This window comes from Bos indicus, chromosome X, assembly GCF_029378745.1.
Source record: "Bos indicus isolate NIAB-ARS_2022 breed Sahiwal x Tharparkar chromosome X, NIAB-ARS_B.indTharparkar_mat_pri_1.0, whole genome shotgun sequence".
In the NCBI taxonomy this organism is placed as follows: domain Eukaryota; kingdom Metazoa; phylum Chordata; class Mammalia; order Artiodactyla; family Bovidae; genus Bos; species Bos indicus.
In genome coordinates this window covers 38,587,756-38,610,815 of record NC_091789.1, presented here as the reverse complement: position 1 = coordinate 38,610,815, position 23,060 = coordinate 38,587,756, and the positions used below count along the sequence as shown (strand labels likewise).

Below are 23,060 nucleotides of genomic sequence, written 5' to 3'. Positions count from 1 at the left end.
GGAGTCTACACACTGATCCCAGGGCTGATCTCAGATGAAGCAGGGCAGCCGGCACCTCCAGCATCCAGATCTTCATATGGCATATGAAAATGCAGGTGCCAGTGTTTCAGCCCAGATCCCCAAATCAGACTCGCAAGGGTGGGACCGTGAAAGCTGCATCTGAGTCTCAGTGGCAGAGTGATACTGAGGAACATGTTTGAAACCCTGCCAGGTCAATGCTGGCAGCAGTCTCCAGTGAACCTGCCATACCAAGGTCATGGAGGGGGCATGTGCAAGGTTAAGGTCTTGAAAGATGGCTTTTGAAATCTCACATAGCTTTGGAATTGACGAAGACTCCAAGCTTCCAAATATAATTTTACAGCACAATTTTAGTGTTTCATCATATTCAAATTCCTTGGACTTAGAAATTCCCAGGTGGCTCAGACAGTAAAGAATCCGTGTGCAATTTGGGAGACCTGGGTTCCATCCCTGGGTTGGGAAGATCCCCTGGAGGAGGGCATGGTAACTGACTCCAGTATTCTTGCCTGGAGAATCCCCATGGACAGAGGAGTCTGGTGGGCTTGAGTCCATGGGATTGCAAAGAGTGGGACACGACTGTGTGACTAAGCACATACAAGTGATGTGGTCAGTAGCAGATAACCACAAGCCACTGGGAACCAGGTGTGCAGGATCCCGGGTGTGGATTGTGTGTGGTTTAGCACTGAATTGAATGACCTGGGCTGAGAAAGAATAAGTAAATATGTATTTGTGTGTGCTAAGGAGAAACATAGGTGAAAGAGTCATTGGATAATAGACTCATTGCTGCTAACGGATAAGGGCACATGCAGGTGATGTGGGCCAGGAGGAGGCTGAACTCCTCCTAGAGGAGGAGGAGTATTATTTAGACATTCCAACTGTGTACAATCTGAAATGTGATGAAGCGGAAGTTTGAGGTGAAAGACACAATGGTTTTATTGTGAATCAAAACAGCTCCCCTTTGCAAATTAAAAAAAAAAAATCACATGGGCATGCAATTTTATCCCCATAACCTGGGGCTAAAGTTTTTTCCTGACTCATTGGAAAAGACCCTGATGCTGGGAAAGATCGAAGGCAGGAGGAGAAGGGGACAACAGAGTATGGGATGGTTGGATGGCATCACTGACTTGATGGACATGAGTTTGAGCAAGCTCCGGGAGTTGGTGATGGATAGGGAAGCCTGGCGAACTGCAGTCTATGGGGCTGCAAAGAGTCAGATACAACTGAGCGACTGAACTGAACTCAGTTGAACCTGGGGCAGTGACAGTTGATTCTAAGAACAAAAACACACTCAGGTTCACGTTAAATCTTTAATGTTTATTTTCCTATTGGGTTTTACAAAATAAACTAGCTTTTCTAACACTTTTCTTCCTCTCCAAAAAAAAAAAAAGAGTAATAATGAAATCTTGTTCCCAGATAGGATAACTATCCATGAGCTTCAGAATTTACCTGTTAAACTACCTTTCACTGTACTCTGACAGCAGCCATGTTTAGCTGAATGGAGACTTTTCTGTTACCCATTTCCCAGACCCTCCTGGTCCACCTACTGCTCAGGCAGCCTGGAATGACTTACGCGTCTGCACTTACACTGCTGGAACCTGTCGGAGCTAGTTGATGAAAAAGTCAAAGGAAAAAGCTTGCTTGGTTTGGGACAAATGACTGAAATTTTTGGGAGGACATGGGTCGATGAGGGCAAAGCGCCTGCTTTGCTACAATCTATGCCAACTGGATGGGCTCGAAGCAGTCAGCCTGGACTCCAGGTCTAGACAAGTCAACTTGAGTCTATGATGGCTGTAGTCATCTTCCACAAGGGGACAGATGATGGCATGTAGGGGATCCAGTCACTGTCATATAGGAAGACAGCCAAGAGTCTGTCTATGTGGGGAAACCATTCAGCCATTGAAGAAGAGCACCTCCCACAAATGGAATCTCAGGGAAGCCAAGGGTGAACATTTTTGCAGGGGTTGACAAAACACTGACTGCACGCAAAGTTTCATTCAGCCTCACATGGACCACATGCAGATCACCCGTTAACTTTGTTTGGATTTCAGGCTGCTTTTCCAAGAACCACTGGAAGGTAGTGGTAGTATACAGGAAACATCTCTGTCACTGGTTTCATCTCTCAGGGATTTTTTTCCAAATGGATAAGCATGGCAGGGAAAAATCAGGGCTTATCTTAAGGAGGAATCCAATCAATTGTGGATACCGTTGTGCCACAGGAGGAATGGCAAACCCATGTGGCTTTTCTGTATGAAACATGCCTTAGATCTTAAACACGATTGCTGCTTTGTATCCAATACAGGGGCTTTTTCATGTAATAAAAGAATGCATGTCCACCTTTAAAATATGACATAGAGTCAAAAGCCATGTCGTAAAAATATCTGGAAAACTACACATCTGGGCAAGTAGAGGGAAATACAGCTGTTTACAATATTTAACAAATTAGTGGTGTGAGGGTTTGGGGAAGAAAAAACTGACGATGACCATGCCACTCGCAGGTGCTAGAGATGGATCCAGAGTGAATTCAAGTGTGTTCCTGAGGCCTCGGATTTCCAGAAGGTGTTTACATGCCATGTGGAGTGGGAGGCTCATGCAGTTCATACAGATGGGGATTGTTGCTAATGGTGTGGCCGAGAAGCCTGCCCGATGCCCTGTTGGGCACAGGGGGAGAGTTTAGCCTTGTACCTCTCAGCTGATCTCTTTTTTATTTTCTTCAAGATTTTCTTATCAAATAGTTCTTTTTCCCGGTAACGCACAGGTGGCCCTTGCCGGTACTTTGCTTCTGCCTCCTTGTAGTCCAATCCATCCATTGTAGCAATTGAACAAATGATTGCTTCTGGCAGAAGAACTTCCAGAAGGAAGCTCACTGGGTCATCTCTTGTCAGAGCCAGCGCTTTCTTGTCTATGTGTTTGTAGATTTCTTGTAAATGTCTTACCACGGCATCTAGCTGATCGTCATCCTCCAGGTATGTTTCAACGCAGATCACATACCTCTCTGAATGCAGAAATGATTCAAGCCACTTGGATTCTTTCCTGCCTTTGACGATGTCCAGAAGATGTGGGTCGGCCCCCTTTCTGTTCACGATGAAGTCTACCAGCTTCTCATTGGCTCGGTCCCAAGCAGCCCTCATCCGGTCAGGGAGGATTCTCTTGCAGTGCCTCTTTGCAGCCACAGGGGTCTCCTCCTCAGAATCTTCCAGGTCGGAATAATTCACCTTGGGGAAATCCATCTGCAGATCACCTTCTTGGATGGCTTTCCTCATGGGGTAACTGATGTCAGCAGCATAATAGTCCAGGAAAGAGCCCACAAAAGACCCGCGAACAAGCCCTTCTCTGTAGCTGGAAATCAGTGAGAAACACCAGTTCACACTTGCCCCGTATACTTTGCTGGCTCTCTTCATTAGCTTTTCTTTGCCATTATAATCCAGATGCTTCAACCTTCGAAGAGGAACTTGAATGCCGCTCTTCTCACAGTGCATGTTGGCCTCAATCAAAAGCACCCTTGCGGTCTGCTCGGTTGGGCTGACACTCTTGACCACGGCTGGCCAAAATGGGTGATTCTGAAACTTAAACCAGACCAGCATTCCTCTCTCAATGGGACACAGCTCCTCTGGGCACGCCATGCTTGTCAGCTGTCCCACTTCCTTGCCCCCGCCTTTCTTGATGGCACTGGTGGGCTTAATAGCCTTTGAGCCAGCTGAGGGTTGAGATTCTTGCTGCTCTTCCTCACACCCTGGGGCCTGCAGCTTCCTTTTTCTGTTTGCTAGGCAGAGTGAATAACGCAGGCCCAGGTTAGAGGCATTGGAGGATGCCTCTGCACCTTCCGAGCCTGAGTTGCAGGTGCCCTCTTCAGGGTCAACATTCACCGAGGAGGTAGCACGTTCAGGGGACACAGCCAGGGACTTTGGGCAGGTGTTGTGCACCCCCTCTTCTGGAGCCTTGGGCACAGTGAGGATGAAACCCGGTGTAAGTGATGGAAGCACACGTTCACCTCTAACATCTACACCCACCTCCTTCACTGTACAGGGCAAGGACATAACTTTTGAGGCGTCCTGCTTTTCCTTGTCCTCTTTCTCACGGTCATCTTCTGAAAGTGACAGGAAGCTTGGGTGCACCCCGGAGCTCTGAGATGACTCTGTTTGCATTTCGGTTGGGATCGGGGCGATGGGTGTGCACACCTGTGGCTTGTCCCCATATGGGCCATCCTCCCTCTCTGAAGGTACCACGGGTGATTTGGAGCTTTTGCTTTTCCTCACACTCCTTCGTAGGCCCCGCTTGGGCTTCTGACACCTTCTACAATGTTGCTTTTGCAGCCTCCTTGGAGACTGCATCTTGGACTCTGGATCACCCGCGACTCTTGCTGGAGTGAAATTTCCATTCTTATTCAGAACGTCCCAGGCCATTGTAATAGCGCATATGTAGGCCATTTCCTCTTCTTCTGGGGCGATGGGCTCCGGCTGGGCCGCTAGTGAGGTGGAGATGGATTCAATCATGGACTCCTTTAGGGTCTTTATCTTTGTTTTTTTCACTCTGATTTTTTCATCTATTGAGAGTATCTGAACTTCCAGAGAAAGGGCCCTTTTTCTCTTCTGTTGTGGTGAGACGCTGGGCCTGGACAAGACCTTGGCTGGCCAAAAGCGGCCTTTCCAAACGCATAGGACATACCTGGTGTCCATCATGATTCAACTTGGGTACTGAGGATTAGTTAGCTGAGGCTGAGGGGTCTGGCCGTCATACCCACAGCTACGGCAGGTCTCCCTTAAAGTGTGCTTGCCCACAATCTTCGCCTATGACTACAAAGCGTTTATAGCTTGTGCAGCCTGTGCTTTTCTGCCCGAATCTTTGAAAGATGCCCGAGGTTGTGCTTTCAATGGCCTATAATGGAGAATACTAGAATATGGAAAAGAAGAAAAGAGTCAGGATGGGTTGGGGGGAGGGGCATATACCTTTTGTGAAAGTGGAAGGCTTGGCCAAAGAGCATTAATGAGAGATAAAGCAAGGAAGTTTTAAGGCTATTTATCCATGTGCCTAGGGATTAGAGACATGGCAGATACGTGGGGAGAAAATACCAAAGGTACCGGGGGAGTTTTACAAGCTCCTCAAACCCAACACCTTGCCTTATTTGTTACTGTGTGTGTGTTAGTCGCTCAGTCCTGTCCGACTCCTTGTGACCCCAAAGACTGTAGCCCACCAGACTCTTCTGTCCATGGAATTCTCCAGGCAAGAATACTGGAGTGGGTTGCCATTCCCATCTTCAGGGGATCTTCCTGACCTAGGCATAAAACCCTGATCTTCTGCACTGCAGACAGATTCTTTGCCATCTGAGCTACCAGGAAAGCCCTATTTGTTAATACTGTGCATGAAAGGGCAATCACGTGGGGAGGCGGGGATATCATGACTGGGACCTTGTTTGTGTCACTGGACATCCTGTGCCTTGTGTACTCCTTGGGGCCCTTCCCAGGAGAATGCTTCACTTTTTCTTTCTTACGGAGCCAGTGCCCCACTGCCTGTGCACCCAGGGGAGCCAGAGGTGATCACCAGCATACAGATATATTGGGTGTCAGCACATTGCTATGTTAAATAGCATGAGCTTGGAATCCAGAGGGGCATAGAGAACTGATTCCAGATGAAATGTTTAGGAAAAGGGGAAGAGCTTACCCTTGGCATGCGGATCTTGGCAGGTGTGGTTCTGGAACTGGATCTGTTGATTCTCAGACTCAGACTGCACATCTGCCAGACCCTTTGCCCTGCTCGGTGCTTCTGAAGTTCACAGAGTTCTCTCAGGGGTCAAACAGCATCAACTGTACAGACTCAGGATATAAGTACCTCCAAAGTGGATCTAGAAAATGCAAAAGAAGATAGGAAATTGAGCCACTGAACCAGGGATTGGTTCATCATGCTTCCTTCCCCAAGTCTGGAATGCATGCCACTCTGAAACAGAAATGTTAGTTAAATCTCACTTATAATGTGGGAGTCACATTTATTTCTCCCTTCTGTTGCATTTTGAAATACTTCCACAGTAAGCTACTGACTTTCTGCCACTCCCTCCTATCTCAGAGGAGTGGGGACGACCAGCTCCATGAGAGCCTTCATCTGCCCTGAATACATAGGCTTAGTAGCAGCAGCCACAAAAGACCCCGAATTGCCAAAGCAACCTTAGGAAGGGTTGAATAGCCAAAGAAACCTTGAGAAAGGAGCCTCAGGAATCAGGCTCCCCGATTTCAGACGACACTACAAAGCTACGGTCATCAAACCAGTATGGTACGGGCATGAAAACGGAAACACAAACCAGTGGACCAGAAGACAGAGCCCTGAACAGAGAGCCTTAGTAGTTCATCTGCCCTGAACACATAGCTTTAGTAGGAGCAGCCACAAAAGACCCTGAATCACCAAAGCAACCTTGAGAAAGAAGGGTTGCATCGCTAAAGCAACCTTCAGAAAGGAGCCTCAGGAATCAGGCTCCCTGATTTCAGATGACTCTACAAAGCTATGGTCATCAAACAGGTATGGTACTGGCATGAAAACAGACACACAGACCAGTGGAACAAAAGTCAGAGCTGAGAAATACAGCCCGGTGCATACGGTCAATTCATGTATGACAAAGGAGGCAAGGGAAGATTGTCACTGAACATCACCAAGTCCGTGTGCCCAACCCACAGCAAGGGCAAACAATACTCAAACATTGGAGCTTGGAACAGAGAAAGGTTTATTACAAGGCCATGCAAGGAGATGGGCGGCTCATGCCCTATAAACCCCAATGTTACTGAAAGCTTTCATCAAAGCCCTCTTAAAAGCACTAGTTGAGGGAGGGAGGGAGATGCTTAGCTGTTACAAACTTCTTGTCAGAGCCTCTGTTCTTGAGGTCAGCTCATGGTCAGATGAGGTGTTCCTATAAATCTCTACCAAACAAATGTTATTCTTTGTCCCGATATGAAAGAGCAATGTCCCAAGGAGCAACTTTCACCCTCCAAGGTCCTGGGCCTGGCTAAGAGGAGGCAGAGCTCAGCCGGTAGCTCCCTCAGGGCCAGGTCACCAGACCCTCCTCATCTGTCATCACTGAAGGAGCCAGGTGCCCAACCCAAGTGGCCCCTCAGTCTCCTCAGGACTCCCCAAGGGGGAGAGACCAGGTCCCACGGACAGCAACCCAGGCTGACTGCCATTGCTACAGGATCAAAGAGATAGGGACAGGGGAGAGGTTCACTGCTTGCCTCAAAGGCTAGTGGGAGGCCTTGGTGAGGGCTCTGGAGCCATATAGGACACAGCCCCCAGCCTGTTCTCTGAGATTCCAGCTAAGGCCAGGTGAGCTGGAGGGCCTCAGGGAGAAGGCTCAGATCTGCCTCTTACCTCACTCTTCACTTCACTGACCACCACTCCACTGTTGTCTGAATCGTCACTAAGCATCCTTTCTTAACAGTTGGTAGCTTGTGAGCGGGGGCCACTGCTGCATTGTCCAACGGCTGAGCAGGACCACTGTGGCACCGACCAGTGGCTGATCAGGGCCACTAACTATCACTCATTGACGGTCGGTTGCCAGTGGGCTCCGCCCACTGTGACACTGACCAATGGCTGAGAAGGACCCATTGCCTGGTAACAGGGTGCAGAGTAATAATGCAGAGAGAGCAACGGCTGCTGTGCTAGGGGCTGAACTCACTGGGTTCTGTTACAATTCTCCCCTTTTCTTTGATACTCCTCAGTCTTGAGGATAACACATGAGTATGTTTAAACTTGGCAGAGGAATTTGTGTTTAGGGTGTCTAGGTTTCAACCTCCAATTCCATTTCATCCTTCCCCAAGTCTTTCAGGGAATGTGGCAACAACCTGTCTAGCTGTTTCCTGTTGAAGTGGGGCATAGTCCTACCTTGACTGGGGAATTGATATCAAGTTGTAAATACTCCCAAGTTCCAAGTCCTCAATTCGCGTTTTATATAAGAAAGATTTTGTATAAAAGATTTAGGAGAATGAGCCTGAAAACCAGCCTGGACCTGAATTCAGGAGAATAAGCCTGAAAACCAGTCTGGGGAGACGTGTTGTCTGGTAGCCAGACTTGCAAAAGTATAATATACCAAATTATTTTAGGTCATGAGTAACTTGAGGGGCATGGCTTCTGAATATCTGGAGAACATAGATCAAAATCAGTAATATTCCAGACAGAGACCTTAACCATTATAATCATATACACCAGTTGACTCAGTAACCAGTCCTTCTGTTAGTCTCATCAAAGTGAAAAGGAGCCAGAACTGGGGTAAGAACAACACATGTCACAAAGACCCTGGAAAAATGGTATTTGGTAATGGAGGGCCATCCTCTTTTTGCTCTAAAAGCATCACCGCTTGCCCTGAGTTGCTTACTTTTTCTCATTTTACCTTCATGCCCCCAAAGGATTGTTCTCAATAGAGCTGTGTTATTTCAAGGGGCAAAGTAAGCAATCCTTGGTTTTAGGCTTTCATTGTATTTTATGAAAACCAGGTTTTTTGAAAGCCAGCACTTCCTAACTCACTTAATTAAGCAGCTAACAGTTCCTCTTTCACTGTTCATTCTTAAGCACTAGCATATAACACAGTCAAAATCCCCTCTCCCTTCAAGGGTGAGTGTCACTGTAAGACTGTCTTGTCACTCTGCTGATTCTGCTGCAGACAGCCTTAGGTCCATTGTGGCTGCCAGTGAGAGGGAAAATTTGCTTCTCCCACCAGTTTGATAAAAATTTCTTAACCAAATTCAGCGATATATCTGACCTATGTTTGTTTAAAAGACCTTCCTATGAATTTGCATGAAGATTAAGCAGTTTTGCAAAGCACAGCTTAACTGTCTATTAAAAACTTAAAAGGCAAGGTTGAAGATCTGATCACAATGTGTTGACAAAGAAGCTGAATCAAGTTGCTGTGGTAGAATCAGAACTATGGCTGATAGATTATACCGGGACATATAGTAAACTTTACCCATACAGTCGGAGAAGGCAATGACAACCCACTCCAGTACTCTTGCCTGGAAAATCCCATGGGCAGAGGAGCCTGGTAGGCTGCAGTCCATGGGGTCGCGAAGAGTTGGACACGACTGAGTGACTTCACTTTCACTTTCACCCATACAGTATAATCTTGGAAGGCTTTGAAAATACTTCCCACGTAGTTCAACATATCAAATGAAACTAATTCAATATTCCTCCAGATGCCTTAAGAGCTCCCTAAAGAACCTTAAAGTCAGCTGGACGTCAAAAGAAATTTAATTAAATTTTGGCATTTGGGAAATTTGTCAAAAAGTCTCAAAACACTTGGTCAAACAAGGTCATTGGTCACTGTAAGACAATGCAAATATAATCTAAAGGTTACATAAATTATGGCACAAGATCTTATGGACTCTATGGGAGAGGGAGAGGGAGAGGGTGGGAAGATTTGGGAGAATGGCATTGAAACATGTAAAATATCATGTATGAAACGAGATGCCAGTCCAGGTTCGATGCACGATACTGGATGCTTGGGGCTAGTGCACTGGGACGACCCAGAGGGATGGTATGGGGAGGGAGGAGGGAGGAGGGTTCAGGATGGGGAACACATGTATACCTGTGGAGGATTCATTTTGATGTTTGGCAAAACTAATACAATTATGTAAAGTTTAAAAATAAAATAAAATTATAAAAAAAAAAGGAAAAAAGTGGGTATAAAGAAAAAAAAAAGATCTGGCACTCAATAAATACTTAATAAATGGATGACTGAAGGGTAAATGCAGTGAGATTAGTTAATACTGCCATCACCTACATCTTCACTAGCAATCTTGTAAAGTAATTGAGCCCAGATTCCTCCAAGTTGCTCCTCCTGATGTGGATCTTTGCTTAGTGGTTGAAAGTTTTGGAGGAAACCTGAAATGCTCATGACTATAGGGTCAAAGGAACCTCCTCTGAAAATACATGTTGGTATTATCTCATCTTGGGAGATTAAATCTCCTTTAAGCAACAGCATTTTTCTCTAGTGCTGGCTGCACAGAAACTTTCCAGAAGTATAAGTTTCTGAAGCAGTGCTTATTCTGGCAACAAAGGAGAAATCCTTAATTGGCAGATCATAGGCAACTATTTTCTGACAAGGAGGCACATGTCAAAACTGTATGTCAGGAGGACACTACTGAGCTATAATGCTGAAGCTGATCTCTTTGGGAAAATTGTTTCAGCCATAAGAATGACTGCCCTTTTAAAGCAAAACAAAAACAGAAACAAAAACAAAAAAACAGCATCTGGCATCAAGTCTGCAATTCCAAACATCCCATGCTATTAGTCCCTGGCCCAATGCTTGCTTTTTCTATTATAAATCTTATACATGCAGAAAATTTGAAAGAGGAAAGCAAAATCATTCACCATTCAAAGAGAGTCAGCATTAAAATCTGGAGAATTTCCCTCTTGTCATTTTTCTATGAATATTTTAGCATAATTATGTTTGTGTATTATATGTAAAGAGTTTAATTCTGAGTTTTTCCAATTTAATGTGATAACATAGCAGTACATAGCAGTTCTCCATGTGTTTTTGCAAATTATCCACAGATATTAGTGAGATCCATTTGCAAAAGTTTAATCTAATCTCAGCCTGACCATGTATAAAACTCCTTTTTTTACTCAAAACATATATCCTACTTCCCTACTATATACTGACATTTTTTTCCTTTATTCTTAGTAGCTTTAATTACATATTTAGATTCAAATCCTCAACTCTTAAACACCTTAATTTTTATTGAAAACTAAGAGGCAAGTAATTGTGAACTGTTTGTCATACCAGTATTTTCTGATTGGAAACTTAGGCTTTAGTTTTCCTCTGCTAAGAAGGCAGAGGTTGGTAAACTTAGATTTGTCCAGCAACCAATGTTCCAATATTTTATCCTATTTGAAGTGTGGCCCAGATAGTCAATGAATTCTTGCCATTTAACTTGGATCACTTTCAAGTTTCCAAAACTTGAAAGAAACTTGGAGAAAGCTATTTTAGGTAGACTTAATATTTCATCATATCAAGTTACTGATATTTTCTTGCTGACACATTTGCAACAGATATAAGGTCTTATTTGATCTCTAACAAACCTAAGTACAACAGTTGTGTTACATTTAGAAAACCAACAAACTTAAGCTAGCTTCAATACCAGATATCAATTCAGTACTGAACATTTCCGAGATCAAGAGGTTTGACATTCATTTTGGTCAATTTTCTAAATGTTAGGAAGTATTTAATTTGTAAGAGCTGTTAGTTTTGAGTCAGTTAAGTGGTGCTCATTTACAAGTTAACTCAGAAGGATTATTACCCAAAATGGTCCCATTCTGGAGAATGCACCTCAAGGGGCTGCATTCAGGAAACAAATTTGAGTTTCCCATAGCCAGCACACTTACACACAAGACAAATACAAACACACACAAAGAACAGCAACTAATTCCTGCAGGGCAAAAACAAAAGGGTGAAGTTCAACAATTTCCTCTACTTTTTAAAACAAAGATTCCTCTTATTAAAAACAAACAACGTGAAAATGGAAAGACAGGGAATCATGACCACACGTGTCGTGGCAATTCACCTGACAAACACATAGCCAAAAATAACAGTGGGGGAAAGTTAAATTTACTCAATTAACTTTATGCTTTCTCCCGGAAATATTTTTATTTTCTCAGTGTCAGAATTCTGAAAAAAGTATTTCATCAGGCCAATTTTTTTCCAACTGCCTATGCAAAAAGAACCAGTTTTGGAATTTCAGACATTTCATCTTAACCAATTTTTTTCCCTCACCATAGTGTAAAGAAGATAGTGGCTATGCAGTGTTAAAAAAAATCATCTTTCTCATACCTTAGGGTGACTATAGGATGGAACAGAGCTCTGATTATCACAGCAGGTATTATCAAATATCGAACAAACAAATGTAATGCAAAACAAGCTTGAGTGACTTACCCTAGGTGATACCAAATGTGGACCACAGTTCTGGATGTCTCTCTGCTCCAAACAGCCTCCTGCACTGGGGGGTGGGGAGCAGCTGGCGCCTGTCAGGGAGAGTCCCTCCTAGTTACACAGAGCAAAATAAACTTAGGCAGCTCTGCTAGAAACTTGGGAAGTGGCTGCCTCTGGTCAAGTTCAGTCTGCCACAGGCAACTGCTGCAGTTGCCATAAATTGAGAAAGAAGGGGAGAGCCTCAGGAATCAGGCCCCATGATTTCAGATGACACTACAAAGCTACCATCATCAAACAGGTATAGTATTGGCACGAAAACAGACACACAGACCAGTGGAACAGAAGAGGGAGCCTAGGAACAGAGCCCGGTGTATATGGTCAATTCATCTACGTCATAGGAGGCAAGGGTACATGACAGGGAAAAGATGGCCTGTTCAACAGGTGCTGTTGGAGAAACTGGACAGCTACATGCAAAAGGATCAAACTGGACCATTTTCTTACACAAAAATGGATTAAATGCACGGCCTGAAACCATAAAAGTCCTAGAAGGAAACACAAGCCATAAGCTCTTTGACATTGGGAATGACAGTGATGTTTCTGGATAGAGGCCAAAAGCAAAAGCAATGAATCAAAAGTCCCAAGGATGTAATGTACAGGATAGAGAATATAGTCAATCACACCGTAATAACTCTGTATGGTAGCAGGAGGTAACTAGACTTGTCGTGGGGATCACGGAGTAATGTATAAAAACACAGAATTACTAAGTCCTGCACGTAAGGCAATGGCACCCCACTCCAGTACTCTTGCCTGGCAAATCCCATGGATGGAGGAGCCTGGAAGGCTGCAGTCCATGGGGTCGCTGAGCGTTGGACACGACTGAGCGACTTCCCTTTCACTTTTCACTTTCATGCATTGGAGAAGGAAATGGCAACCCACTCCAGTGTTCTTGCCTGGAGAATCCCAGGGATGGGGGAGCCTGGTGGGCTGCCGTCTATGGGGTGGCACAGAGTCGGACACGACTGAAGCGACTTAGCAGTAGCAGTAGCAGCACCTGAAATGAATATAATACTGTGTGTCACAATTTAATAAATGAGCTTTAATAGCACTAGTGTGCATATGCTTATGTGCGTGCATGTGTGTGTGTGTGTGTGTGTGTGTGTACCACACACGGGACCCATAGTGTTTGCTTGTATGCTTTCCTGGGCTTCTAAACTAATACCGAGTGGGCTTTCACAGACCCTGAAACATCAGAGACCAGACACTGTATGCAGAGTGCATCTGGCGAAAAGTTGGGCTGGATGAAGCACAAGCTAGAATCAAGATTGCTGGGAGAAATATCAATCACCTCAGATACGCAGACGACACCACCCCTATGGCAGAAAGCGAAGAGGAACTGAGAAGCCTCTTCATGAAAGTGAAAGAGGAGAGTGAAAAAGCCGGCTTAAAACTCAACATTCAAAAAACAAAGATCATGGCATCCGGTCCCATCACGTCATGGCAAATAGATGGGGAAACAATGGAAATAGTGACAGACTTTATTTTCTTGGGCTCCAAAATCACTGCAGATGGTGACCGCAGCCATGCAATTAAATATACTTCCTCCTTGGAAGAAAAGCTATGACCAACCTAGACAGCATATTTTAAAGCAGAGACATTACTTTGCCAACAACAGTCCGTCTAGGCAAAGCTATGGTTTTTCCTGTAGTCATACATGGATGTGAGAGTTGGACCATAAAGAAGGCTGAGGGCTAAAGAACTGATGCTTTTGAACTGTGCCAACAGATGCCAAAGAACTGTGGTTTTGGAAAAGACTCCTGAGAGTCTGTTGGATTGCAAGAAGACCAAACTATTCAATCCTAAAGGAAATCAATCCTGAATATTCATTGGAAGGACTGGTGCTGAAGCTGAGGCTCCAATAATTTGGCCACCTGATGCGAAGAGCCAACTCTTTGAAGAAGACCCTGATGCTGGGAAAGATTGAAGGCAGGAGGAGAAGGGGACAACAGAGGATGACATGGTTGAATGTCATCACTGACTCAAAGGACATGAGTTTGAGCAAGCTCCGGGAGATGGTGAAGGACAGGGAAACCTGGAATGCTGCAGTCCATGGGGTGGCAAAGAGTCTGACATGACTGACTGACTGAACAACAACAGACAGTGTAGATACACACTCTCAGAAGGGTGGGGTATGGGATTCCCACACAGTTTCCCTGCATCCATATACACACACCTGCACACGTTAGCTGGGGCCACCTTTCTTCCCTCAAGAGCACACTTGATCACCGTTTCCTGTGAATGCCTACTTTTCATGCCATTTTGCCGACTCTCTTTACAGCATGGATGCTCTGATGTTCAAAATATTTGCTTACATAAATTTCAACCATTAGCTGCATGCAATGCAGAAGATGCAGTTGTTGTCTCAGTCCCTCTCTTCACACCCAGAAATACACTGTTAGTAGGCCCTCCTTCTCTGTGCACATGGTACAAACGTGTATTAATGTTCACCTACAGATTTTAGCTCATCCATTATCAGTAGCAAATGCTGTGTTCATGACAGGAGCTATCATTTCCCTAATAGAGCCACGTGTGTACGACTTTGTTCACACATACCACTCATAGATCTAATATGAAGTAGATGATGGCCACACAGACATACTTTGGGCATCACCAGCACAAACTTATTCCTGGTCGAGGTTCTGAGTCCTGTGCTCCAGGGAACTCTGTTCTGGTTCTCAGAGCACAGGTGTCATGTGACGACTCAGCAAAAGGGAGAAGGAGAAACTGGTGAGTGAGCCACTGTAGTCTCCCTGCATCAGCCCATCACACAAACTCAGGGATGTCTGAGTTACCTCAGCCCCAACCGGTGAGCTTCCCATACCACAAGATACACATACATGCACTTACACACACTTTCTCTCTCTCAGCGTGACATTAGAGACCTAAGATACCCTATATGGTTGCATATCATCCATGCTTTCTGCCCCTACACATGCATGCACATGATTCTGCTTCCAGGGTAGATGTTATTCTCAGCTCCTTCTAGTTTGTGATTTTAAAAGGACACTTGGGAAAATGTAAAATGATGCTCACAATCCTAAAATAGCAAAACTATTCAGCACCAGTAAACTAATCACCTAGGAATACTTAATGTAGGCACAGCAGTCCAAGGACTCTAGAATTTTTATTCTAGCTATACCTGTGCTGTATACTCTTTTGCTTTTTCCATGATCCAGCGGATGTTGGCAATTTGATCTCTGGTTCCTCTGCCTTTTCTAAAACCAGCTTGAACACCAGGAAGTTCACGGTTCACATATTGCTGAAGCCTGGCTTGGAGAATTTTGAGCATTACTTTACTAGCGTGTGAGATGAGTGCAATTGTGCGGTAGTTGGAGCATTCTTTGGCATTGCCTTTCTTTGGGATTGGAATGAAAACTGACCTTTTCCGGTCCTGTGGCCACTGCTGAGTTTTCAAAATTTGCTGGCATATTGAGTGCATCACTTTCGCAGCATCATCTTTCAGGATTTGAAATAGCTCAACTGGAATTCTATCACCTCCACTAGCTTTCTTTGTAGTGATACTTTCTAAGGCCCACTCGACTTCACATTCCAGGATGTCAGTGATCACACCATCGTGATCATCTGGGTCGTGGGGATCTTTTTTGTATAGTTCTTCTGTGTATTCTTGCCACCTCTTCTTAATATCTTCTCCTTCTGTTAGGTCCATACCATTTCTGTCCTTTACCGAGGGCGTCTTTGCATGAAATGTTCCCTTGGTATCTCTAATTTTCTTGAAGAGATCTCTAGTCTTTCCCATTTGTTGTTTTCCTCTATTTCTTTGCATTGATCGCTGAGGAAGGCTTTCTTGTCTCTTCTTGCTATTCGTTGGAACTCTGCATTCAGATGCTTATATCTTTCCTTTTCTCCTTTGCTTTTCACTTCTCTTCTTTTCACAGCTATTTGTAAGGCCTCCCCAGACAGCCATTTTGCTTTTTTGCATTTCTTTTCCGTGGGGATAGTCTTGATGCCTGTCTCCTGTACAATGTCACGAACCTCATTCCATTGTTCACCAGGCACTCAATCTATCAGATCTAGTCCCTTAAATCTATTTCTCACTTCCACTGTAGAATCATAAGGGATTTAATTTAGGTCATACCTGAATGGTCTAGTGGTTTTCCCTACTTTCTTCAATTTCAGTCTGAATTTGGCAATAAGGAGTTCATGATCTGAGCCACAGTCAGGTCCTGGTCTTGTTTTTGTTGACTGTATAGAGCTTCTCCATCTTTGGCTGCAAAGAATATAATCAATCTGATTTCGGTGTTGACCATCTGGTGATGTCCATGTTTAGAGTCATCTATTTCTGCTTTATTGACTATGCCAAAGCCTTTGACTGTGTGGATCACAATAAACCGTGGAAAATTCTGAAAGAGATGGGAATACCAGACCACCTGACCTGCCTCCTGAGAAATCTGTATGCAGGTCAGGAAGCAACAGTTAGAACTGAACATGGAACAACAGACTGGTTCCAAATAGGAAAAGGAGTAGGTCAAGGCTGTATATTGTCACCCTGCTTATTTAACTTAGATGCAGAGTACATCATGAGAAACGCTGGACTGGAAGAAGCACAGGCTGGAATCAAGATTGCCGGGAGAAATATCAATAACCTCAGATATGCAGATGACACCACTCTTATGGCAGAAAGTGAAGGGGAACTAAAAAGCCTCTTGATGAAAGTGAAAGTGGAGAGTGACAAAGTTGGCTTAAAGCTCAACATTCAGAAAACAAAGATCATGGCATCTGGTCCCACACTTCATGGGAAATAGATGGGGAAACAGTGGAAACAATGTCAGACTTCATTTTTTGGGGTTCCAGAATCACTGCAGATGCTGACTGCAGCCATGAAATTAAAAGACGCTTACTCCTTGGAAGGAAAGTTATGACCAACCTAGATAGCATATTCAAAAGCCAGAGACATTACTTTGCCAACAAAGGTCCGTCTAGTCAAGGCTATGGTTTTTCCTGTGGTCATGTATGGATGTGAGAGTTGGACTGTGAAGAAGGCTGAGCGCCGAAGAATTGATGCTTTTGAACTGTGGTGTTGGAGAAGACTCTTGAGAGTCCCTTGGACTGCAAGGAGATCCAACCAGTCCATTCTGAAGGAGATCAGCCCTGGGATTTCTTTGGAAGGAATGATGCTAAAGCTGAAACTCCAGTACTTTGGCCATCTCATGCGAAGAGTTGACTCATTGGCAAAGACTCTGTTGCTGGGAGGGATTGGGGGCAGGAGGAGAAGGGCCCGACAGAGGATGAGATGGCTGGATGGACTGACTCGATGGGCTTGGGTCTAAGTGAACTCCGGGAGATGGTGATGGACAGGGAGGCCTGGCGTGCTGCGATTCATGGGGTGGAAAAGAGTCGGACACGACTGAGCGACTGAATTGAACTGAACTGTGCTATATACTAAAAAGTTTCTAAAAATTGTACGACCTACTTCAGTATTCTCTCGTATTTACTTTTGTGTACATTCTTTCAAGAATGAAACACTTTCTTTGAGTGCTTTCACTGCACAACCAAGATGCCAATTGTAGTTCTTTTTTTCTGATTACTACAGCAATGCTCCTTAAGCGGGACCATCAGAAGGGAAGGGTGTTAAGTGACAATATTACGCATTAAATGTCCCTCCCAGCATTCGCTTTGGCACATTGCCCAAATACTTTCCATTCAGGTTTGGTACACAGACATGCAGAAGAATTTCTTTTCATATTTTGCACTAACTGGTGTGCAATACTCTTACAGGTAAGATGGATGGCAAATGACAACAAGGTAGATAATGACTTGTCAGTATGGATCACCTTATGCACAGGAGGAACTATGTGTTAACAACAGAACTTTGAACTAACCTTTAAAGTAGCCTGAATTTTCAGAGGGCTTGGAAAAATGAACATGCATCCAATGTTTCAGTTCACAATCAAATCAAACATGTCTGTAGAGACAGAATGCACAGAGGACAACAGACCGGAGGCCGTATTAACAGTCACCCTGCTGCCAGAACTTCACTGTCAATTTGAGAACATGGAGAGGTAAAGCTCTCAAATGCACAAGCTTCAAGTTCCTAGGTCCCGGTGCACCTCTTGTTCTATTCCAGTTGTGCCTTAGGTGAGGGACCCAAGAACATGATGGCACAGAGCTTTTATTTCTCCAATCAACAAGTCTGATGCTATACAACTTACCAGAGGACATGAAAGACGTGTAAATGCAGTGGAAAAGTCTAGAAAGGCAAACACGCATGTCATGACATGGTTCCATCAGAAACAGAAGAGGAACAAGGATGGAAATGTGTGGTGAGGGCAGATGTTACTTTTCAAATCACTTTGTAAGTCAGTACGGGGATCACACATTTACATGTCCACAGGCACCAAAATCTTAATTTTACAAAGATGCTGAGGGGATAGGAAAGGAATAGGAAACATTAGGCTACATGAACAAACAGAAAGCAAGTGTAGAAAATGGTTCCATACCATTGCATAGAACGCAGCGAGGATACATTTGAAATGTTTGGCATGTCTTCTGAGGTACATTTTTATTCAGAAAAGGAAATATTCACTTTTAAAATGTGTGTACACCTAGCCACATAAGAGATGGTCAATTGAAGAGAGAGAGGGGATACAGAACATGCATACAGAAGGAGCAAAGAGCCGACAATTTCACAAATAGAAAATTTCCAACGTGAGGGAAAATGTCACCTCAATGTGCTAAACTCCAAGCATAATACGTTCACACACACACACACACACACACACACAGACTCATACTCAGATGCGTGTGCACACACACACATGAGATATGCAAATACACACACAAGCAGTAACAGTAAGGCTTTACAGAACCAAAGCAAAAGGAAAGACCTTAAAAAACAAAGACAGCACAACTCACCTGAATATTAGGCAGGGTCCACTTATTATTTTCATTAGAGGGAGCTTGATAGAATTATCTGGAGTCCAAAAAAGACAAAAAGGGAGCAATGGGACCAGAAGGAGGGCACCCTGGTAGGAAGATTGGGGCACTGGTCTTTCTGGAAAAAACTCTGGAAGATACGTCAGCTCCTAGAACCCATGACTTTGGAAGAGGAGGCCTCAGAGCTTGGGCTCAGACTTCTGAGGAAAGGTGCTGTCCAGCTCTGTGAGGTTCCTCAAGGATGTCAGGGGAAGGGTGCATGAAACTGAGACTCCTCACAGTGAAGTTGGGAAAAACTGATGAGCCTGCACCACAGGGTCAGGATCTGAGAGGAGGCCCTTCTACCCTGTCCTCCCCAACAACTTCCCCCAGGGCTCAGATCCCTTAGGAGAGAGTTCCCCAGTTTACTGATGCTGGTCTTTCTGTGGGCAGCCATGAAGACAACCCTTGGAGTTTGGAGGTGAGCCACATTATGGACCAATTGCTCCTACAGAAGTCACACGTCCCTATCCCTGTTGTGTGAAAGGGCAGTCATGGGGGTGACCCTGAGAGGAGCAGGAATAGACAGGAAGGTACAGCCAGTTGTCTTGCTTCCAGATCACCTGTCGCCCCCCACCAACCCTGCTGGCCGACCCTCCCAGGGAGCCAGATGGCAGAGTGAAAATGGGGTTGGCAGAACCCCGTCTCAGCACCACTCAGCAGCACACAGAGCTGGAGATGAGAAGCGTTGACATCCTTTACCTGGAGCCTGATTCTCCTGACAGCACTTCCCTACCCTGACGAAAACTGCACCAGTATATCCTGTAAATGCTGTTGGGAAGAACTGACTCATTGGAAAAGACCCTGATGTTGGGAAAGATTGAAGGCAGGAGAAGGGGACGACAGAGAACAAGATGGTTGGATGGCATCACCGACTTGATGGACATGAGTTTGAGCAAGCTCCGGGAGTTGGTGATGGACGGGGAAGCCTGACATGCTGCAGTCCATGGGGTCGCAAAGAGTCGGACATGACTGAGTGACTGAACTGAATTGACATCCTATAAATTCTCTGTTTTCTCTAGGAGCAAAGAAGACACCCCCAAACCATAACATCAGCAGCATCCATTTCTAAACATAACCACGACCAAAAACAAACAAAATAAGCCTACCCCACAGTCTTTTAAGAAGGAGCTTGTGTTCATGCTTCCATAATAAAGGAGCCACTTCACTGCTTCTAATCCAATTTGCTGCTAAGTCACTTCAGTCGTGTCCGACTCTGTGCGACCCCATAGACGGCAGCTCACCAGGCTCCCCCGTCCCTGGGATTCTCCAGACAAGAACACTGGAGTGGGTTGCCATTTCCTTTTCCAATGCATGAAAGTGAAAAGTGAAAGGGAAGTCGCTCAGTCGTGTCCGACTCCTAGCGACCCCATGTACTGCAGCCAACCAGGCTCCTCCGTCCACGGGATTTTCCAGGCAAGAGTACTGGAGTGGGGTGCCATTGCCTTCTCCATCATCCAATTTACCTAACTGTAATTAGTGGTGTGCTACAAGGAAATCTGACTTTTAGAGAACATGTTTCTTGGTTTGCCTGTGCCAGCTACTCAGGGTAGGTAGCTGATGATGTCCTCCCCTGGGCTATGCAAAGTTACCTTAGATCTTTCAATCCTGCTCATCTCTCCCATTTGCTGACTTCAAATTTTCTCCCTCATATCATACACATCAAAACACTTCACTCTCAGTAGGTGTAAATGATGAGCAAACTGAAGATCTTTAAGAGCTCACGCAACAGACAACCATTGTGAAGCAAAGGTGTAGGATGAGAAGTGTTTGGGGATGCCTGCTTTCAGGGACTCAGGTGACAGTGTCCTCACACAACAGGTGTGACATGACATGGGGCGGGGTATGACAGATTACTCGGGCACCTTAGCGCCCCACAAGAATAGGAGCTGACATGCTCTCTTATAAATCAGGAGGGATCAGAGCTCTTAATATCCAAGTAAAGACCAAATCACCGGCACCACACACACACACACACACACACAACTCACATTGAGAGCACCGACTAGTGTCCATGTCTCTACACTTACTCCATCTGTCCAGTCAGTTTTCTTGTGAAATGTTTCTGCCTCCAGGAAAGAGTGGCTTACCCTGGTTGTCATGGAAACAAGAATGCCATCACAATGTTCTTTGTGCTGTTAGCTTTCTGTGGAAACCAGGAAGGATTAATACATCAGATGCAGAGTGTTGGTCTCCTTTTTAGACAGTGACCCCGCAGATAATCCAATGAATGAATGAACGAATGAACAACCAGACCATTGGACTATTAGAGACAGCATCTTCATGGAATAGGCAAAGGGGGACAGGAATTGTCACCAAATGGGTTGTGGAGGGAGTAAAGTGAAAGCACGGGAGCTTCTGTTTCCCTTGAGACACATACTCTTAGGATGCAGGTCCCATTAAGGACCACCTTTCAACCTGCCATGACACACGAGGCCAGGGATGTTTGTGCAGATGGGATCCAAGGACTCAGGGTCAACTAGAAAAGACCTGCAGAGGGGAAAATGTGTGAGGATGACACACCTGGATGTCAGGGGGAGGCGAGTGAGAAACAGGGATGCCCCAAGTCAGCTCTCCTGAGGCGACCTCTAGTTAGAGAGCCCCAGGACCACCCTGGACCCGGGACCCCAGAGTAAGACAAAACCATGCCGCTCCACGTGCAACTCACAGGAGGAGAGCCAGCTGGACTTTCATATCACTGTGTACCAACCAGGTGAGGGCTTTCACCAGCTTCTTAGCATGGAGGAAAGGGAGGGACCTACCAGGAACTGCCATCTAGCCTGTCTATTTTTGTTGCTATTCTTCAGTTGCTAAGTCATATTTGACTCTTTCCGACCCCGTGGACTGCAGCCTGAAAGGCTTTCCTGTCCTTTGCGATGTCCCGGAGGGTGCTCAAATTCATGCCCCTTGAGTCAGTGGTGCTACCTAACCATCTCGTCCTCTTCTGCCCTCTTCTCCTTTTGTCTTCATTCTTTGCCAGCATCAGGTGCATGTACGTGTGCCTTGTGGTATGGGGAGCTCACCGGTTGGGGCTGAGGTAACTCAGACATCCCTGAGTTTGTGTGATGGGCTGATGCAGGGAGACTGCAGTGGCTCACTCACCAGTTTCTCCTTCTCCCTTTTGCTGAGTCGTCACATGACACCTGTGCTCTGAGAGCCAGAACACAGAGTTCCCCAGAGCACAAGACTCGGAACCTCGACCAGGAATAAGTTTGTGCTGGTGATGCCCAAAGTATGTCTGTGTGGCCATCATCTACTTCATATTAGATCGATGAGTGGTATGTGTGAACAAAGTCGTACACACGTGGCTCTATTAGGGAAATGATAGCTCCTGTCATGAACACAGCATTTGCTACTGATAATGGATGAGCTAAAATCTGTAGGTGAACATTAATACACGTTTGTACCATGTGCACAGAGAAGGAGGACCTACTAACAGTGTATTTCTGGGTGTGAAGAGAGGGACTGAGACAACAACTGCATCTTCTGCATTGCATGCAGCTAATGGTTGAAATTTATGTAAGCAAATATTTTGAACATCAGAGCATCCAGCTGTAAAGAGAGTCGGCAAAATGGCATGAAAAGTAGGCATTCACAGGAAACGGTGATCAAGTGTGCTCTTGAGGGAAGAAAGGTGGCCCCAGCTAACATGTGCAGGTGTGTGTATATGGATGCAGGGGAACTGTGTGGGAATCCCATATACCACCATACTGAGAGTGAGCATCTACAGTGTCTCCTGTATATATCTCTCTGCACGTTTCAGATTCTCTGAAATCCCACTTGATTAGTTCAGAAGCACAAGGAAACATACAAACACTATGGGTCCTGTGTTTGGTATACACACACACACACTGCTGCTGCTATTAAATCTCTTTTATTGAATTATAACTGACACACAGTATTATATTTTTTTCAGGTACAGTACTTAGTGATTCTGTGTTTTTATACATTACTCCATGATCCCCATGACAAGTCTAGTTACCTCCTGCCACCATACAGAGTTATTACAATATGATTGACTGTATTCCCTATCCTAACATTACATCCTTGGGACTTCTGATTCATTGCTTGTTCTTTTGGCCTCAATCCAGAGACATCACTTCCAATCCCAATGTCAAAGAGCTTATGGCCGATGTTTCATTCTAGGAGTTTAATGGTT

At 45.0% G+C, this 23,060-nt stretch overlaps 1 protein-coding gene across 1 annotated transcript; it reads right to left on the bottom strand.

Moving 5' to 3' along the window:
- Positions 1–1,362: 1,362 nt before the first annotated feature.
- LOC139180940 (PWWP domain-containing DNA repair factor 4-like) lies at positions 1,363–5,848 on the bottom strand. Its single transcript, XM_070783573.1, has 2 exons — positions 5,674–5,848; positions 1,363–4,905 (listed from the first exon to the last, which is right to left on the bottom strand). Exon 2 carries the CDS (start codon positions 4,692–4,694, stop codon positions 2,634–2,636), a length of 2,061 nt encoding a protein of 686 aa, XP_070639674.1. The 5' UTR covers positions 4,695–4,905; positions 5,674–5,848; the 3' UTR covers positions 1,363–2,633.
- Positions 5,849–23,060: the final 17,212 nt, after the last annotated feature.

What these genes read in the sequence shown, in the direction of transcription:
- LOC139180940 (XM_070783573.1), bottom strand. Translation starts at nt 4,694, where the DNA reads ATGATGGACACCAGGTATGTCCTATGCGTTTGGAAAGGCCGCTTTTGG.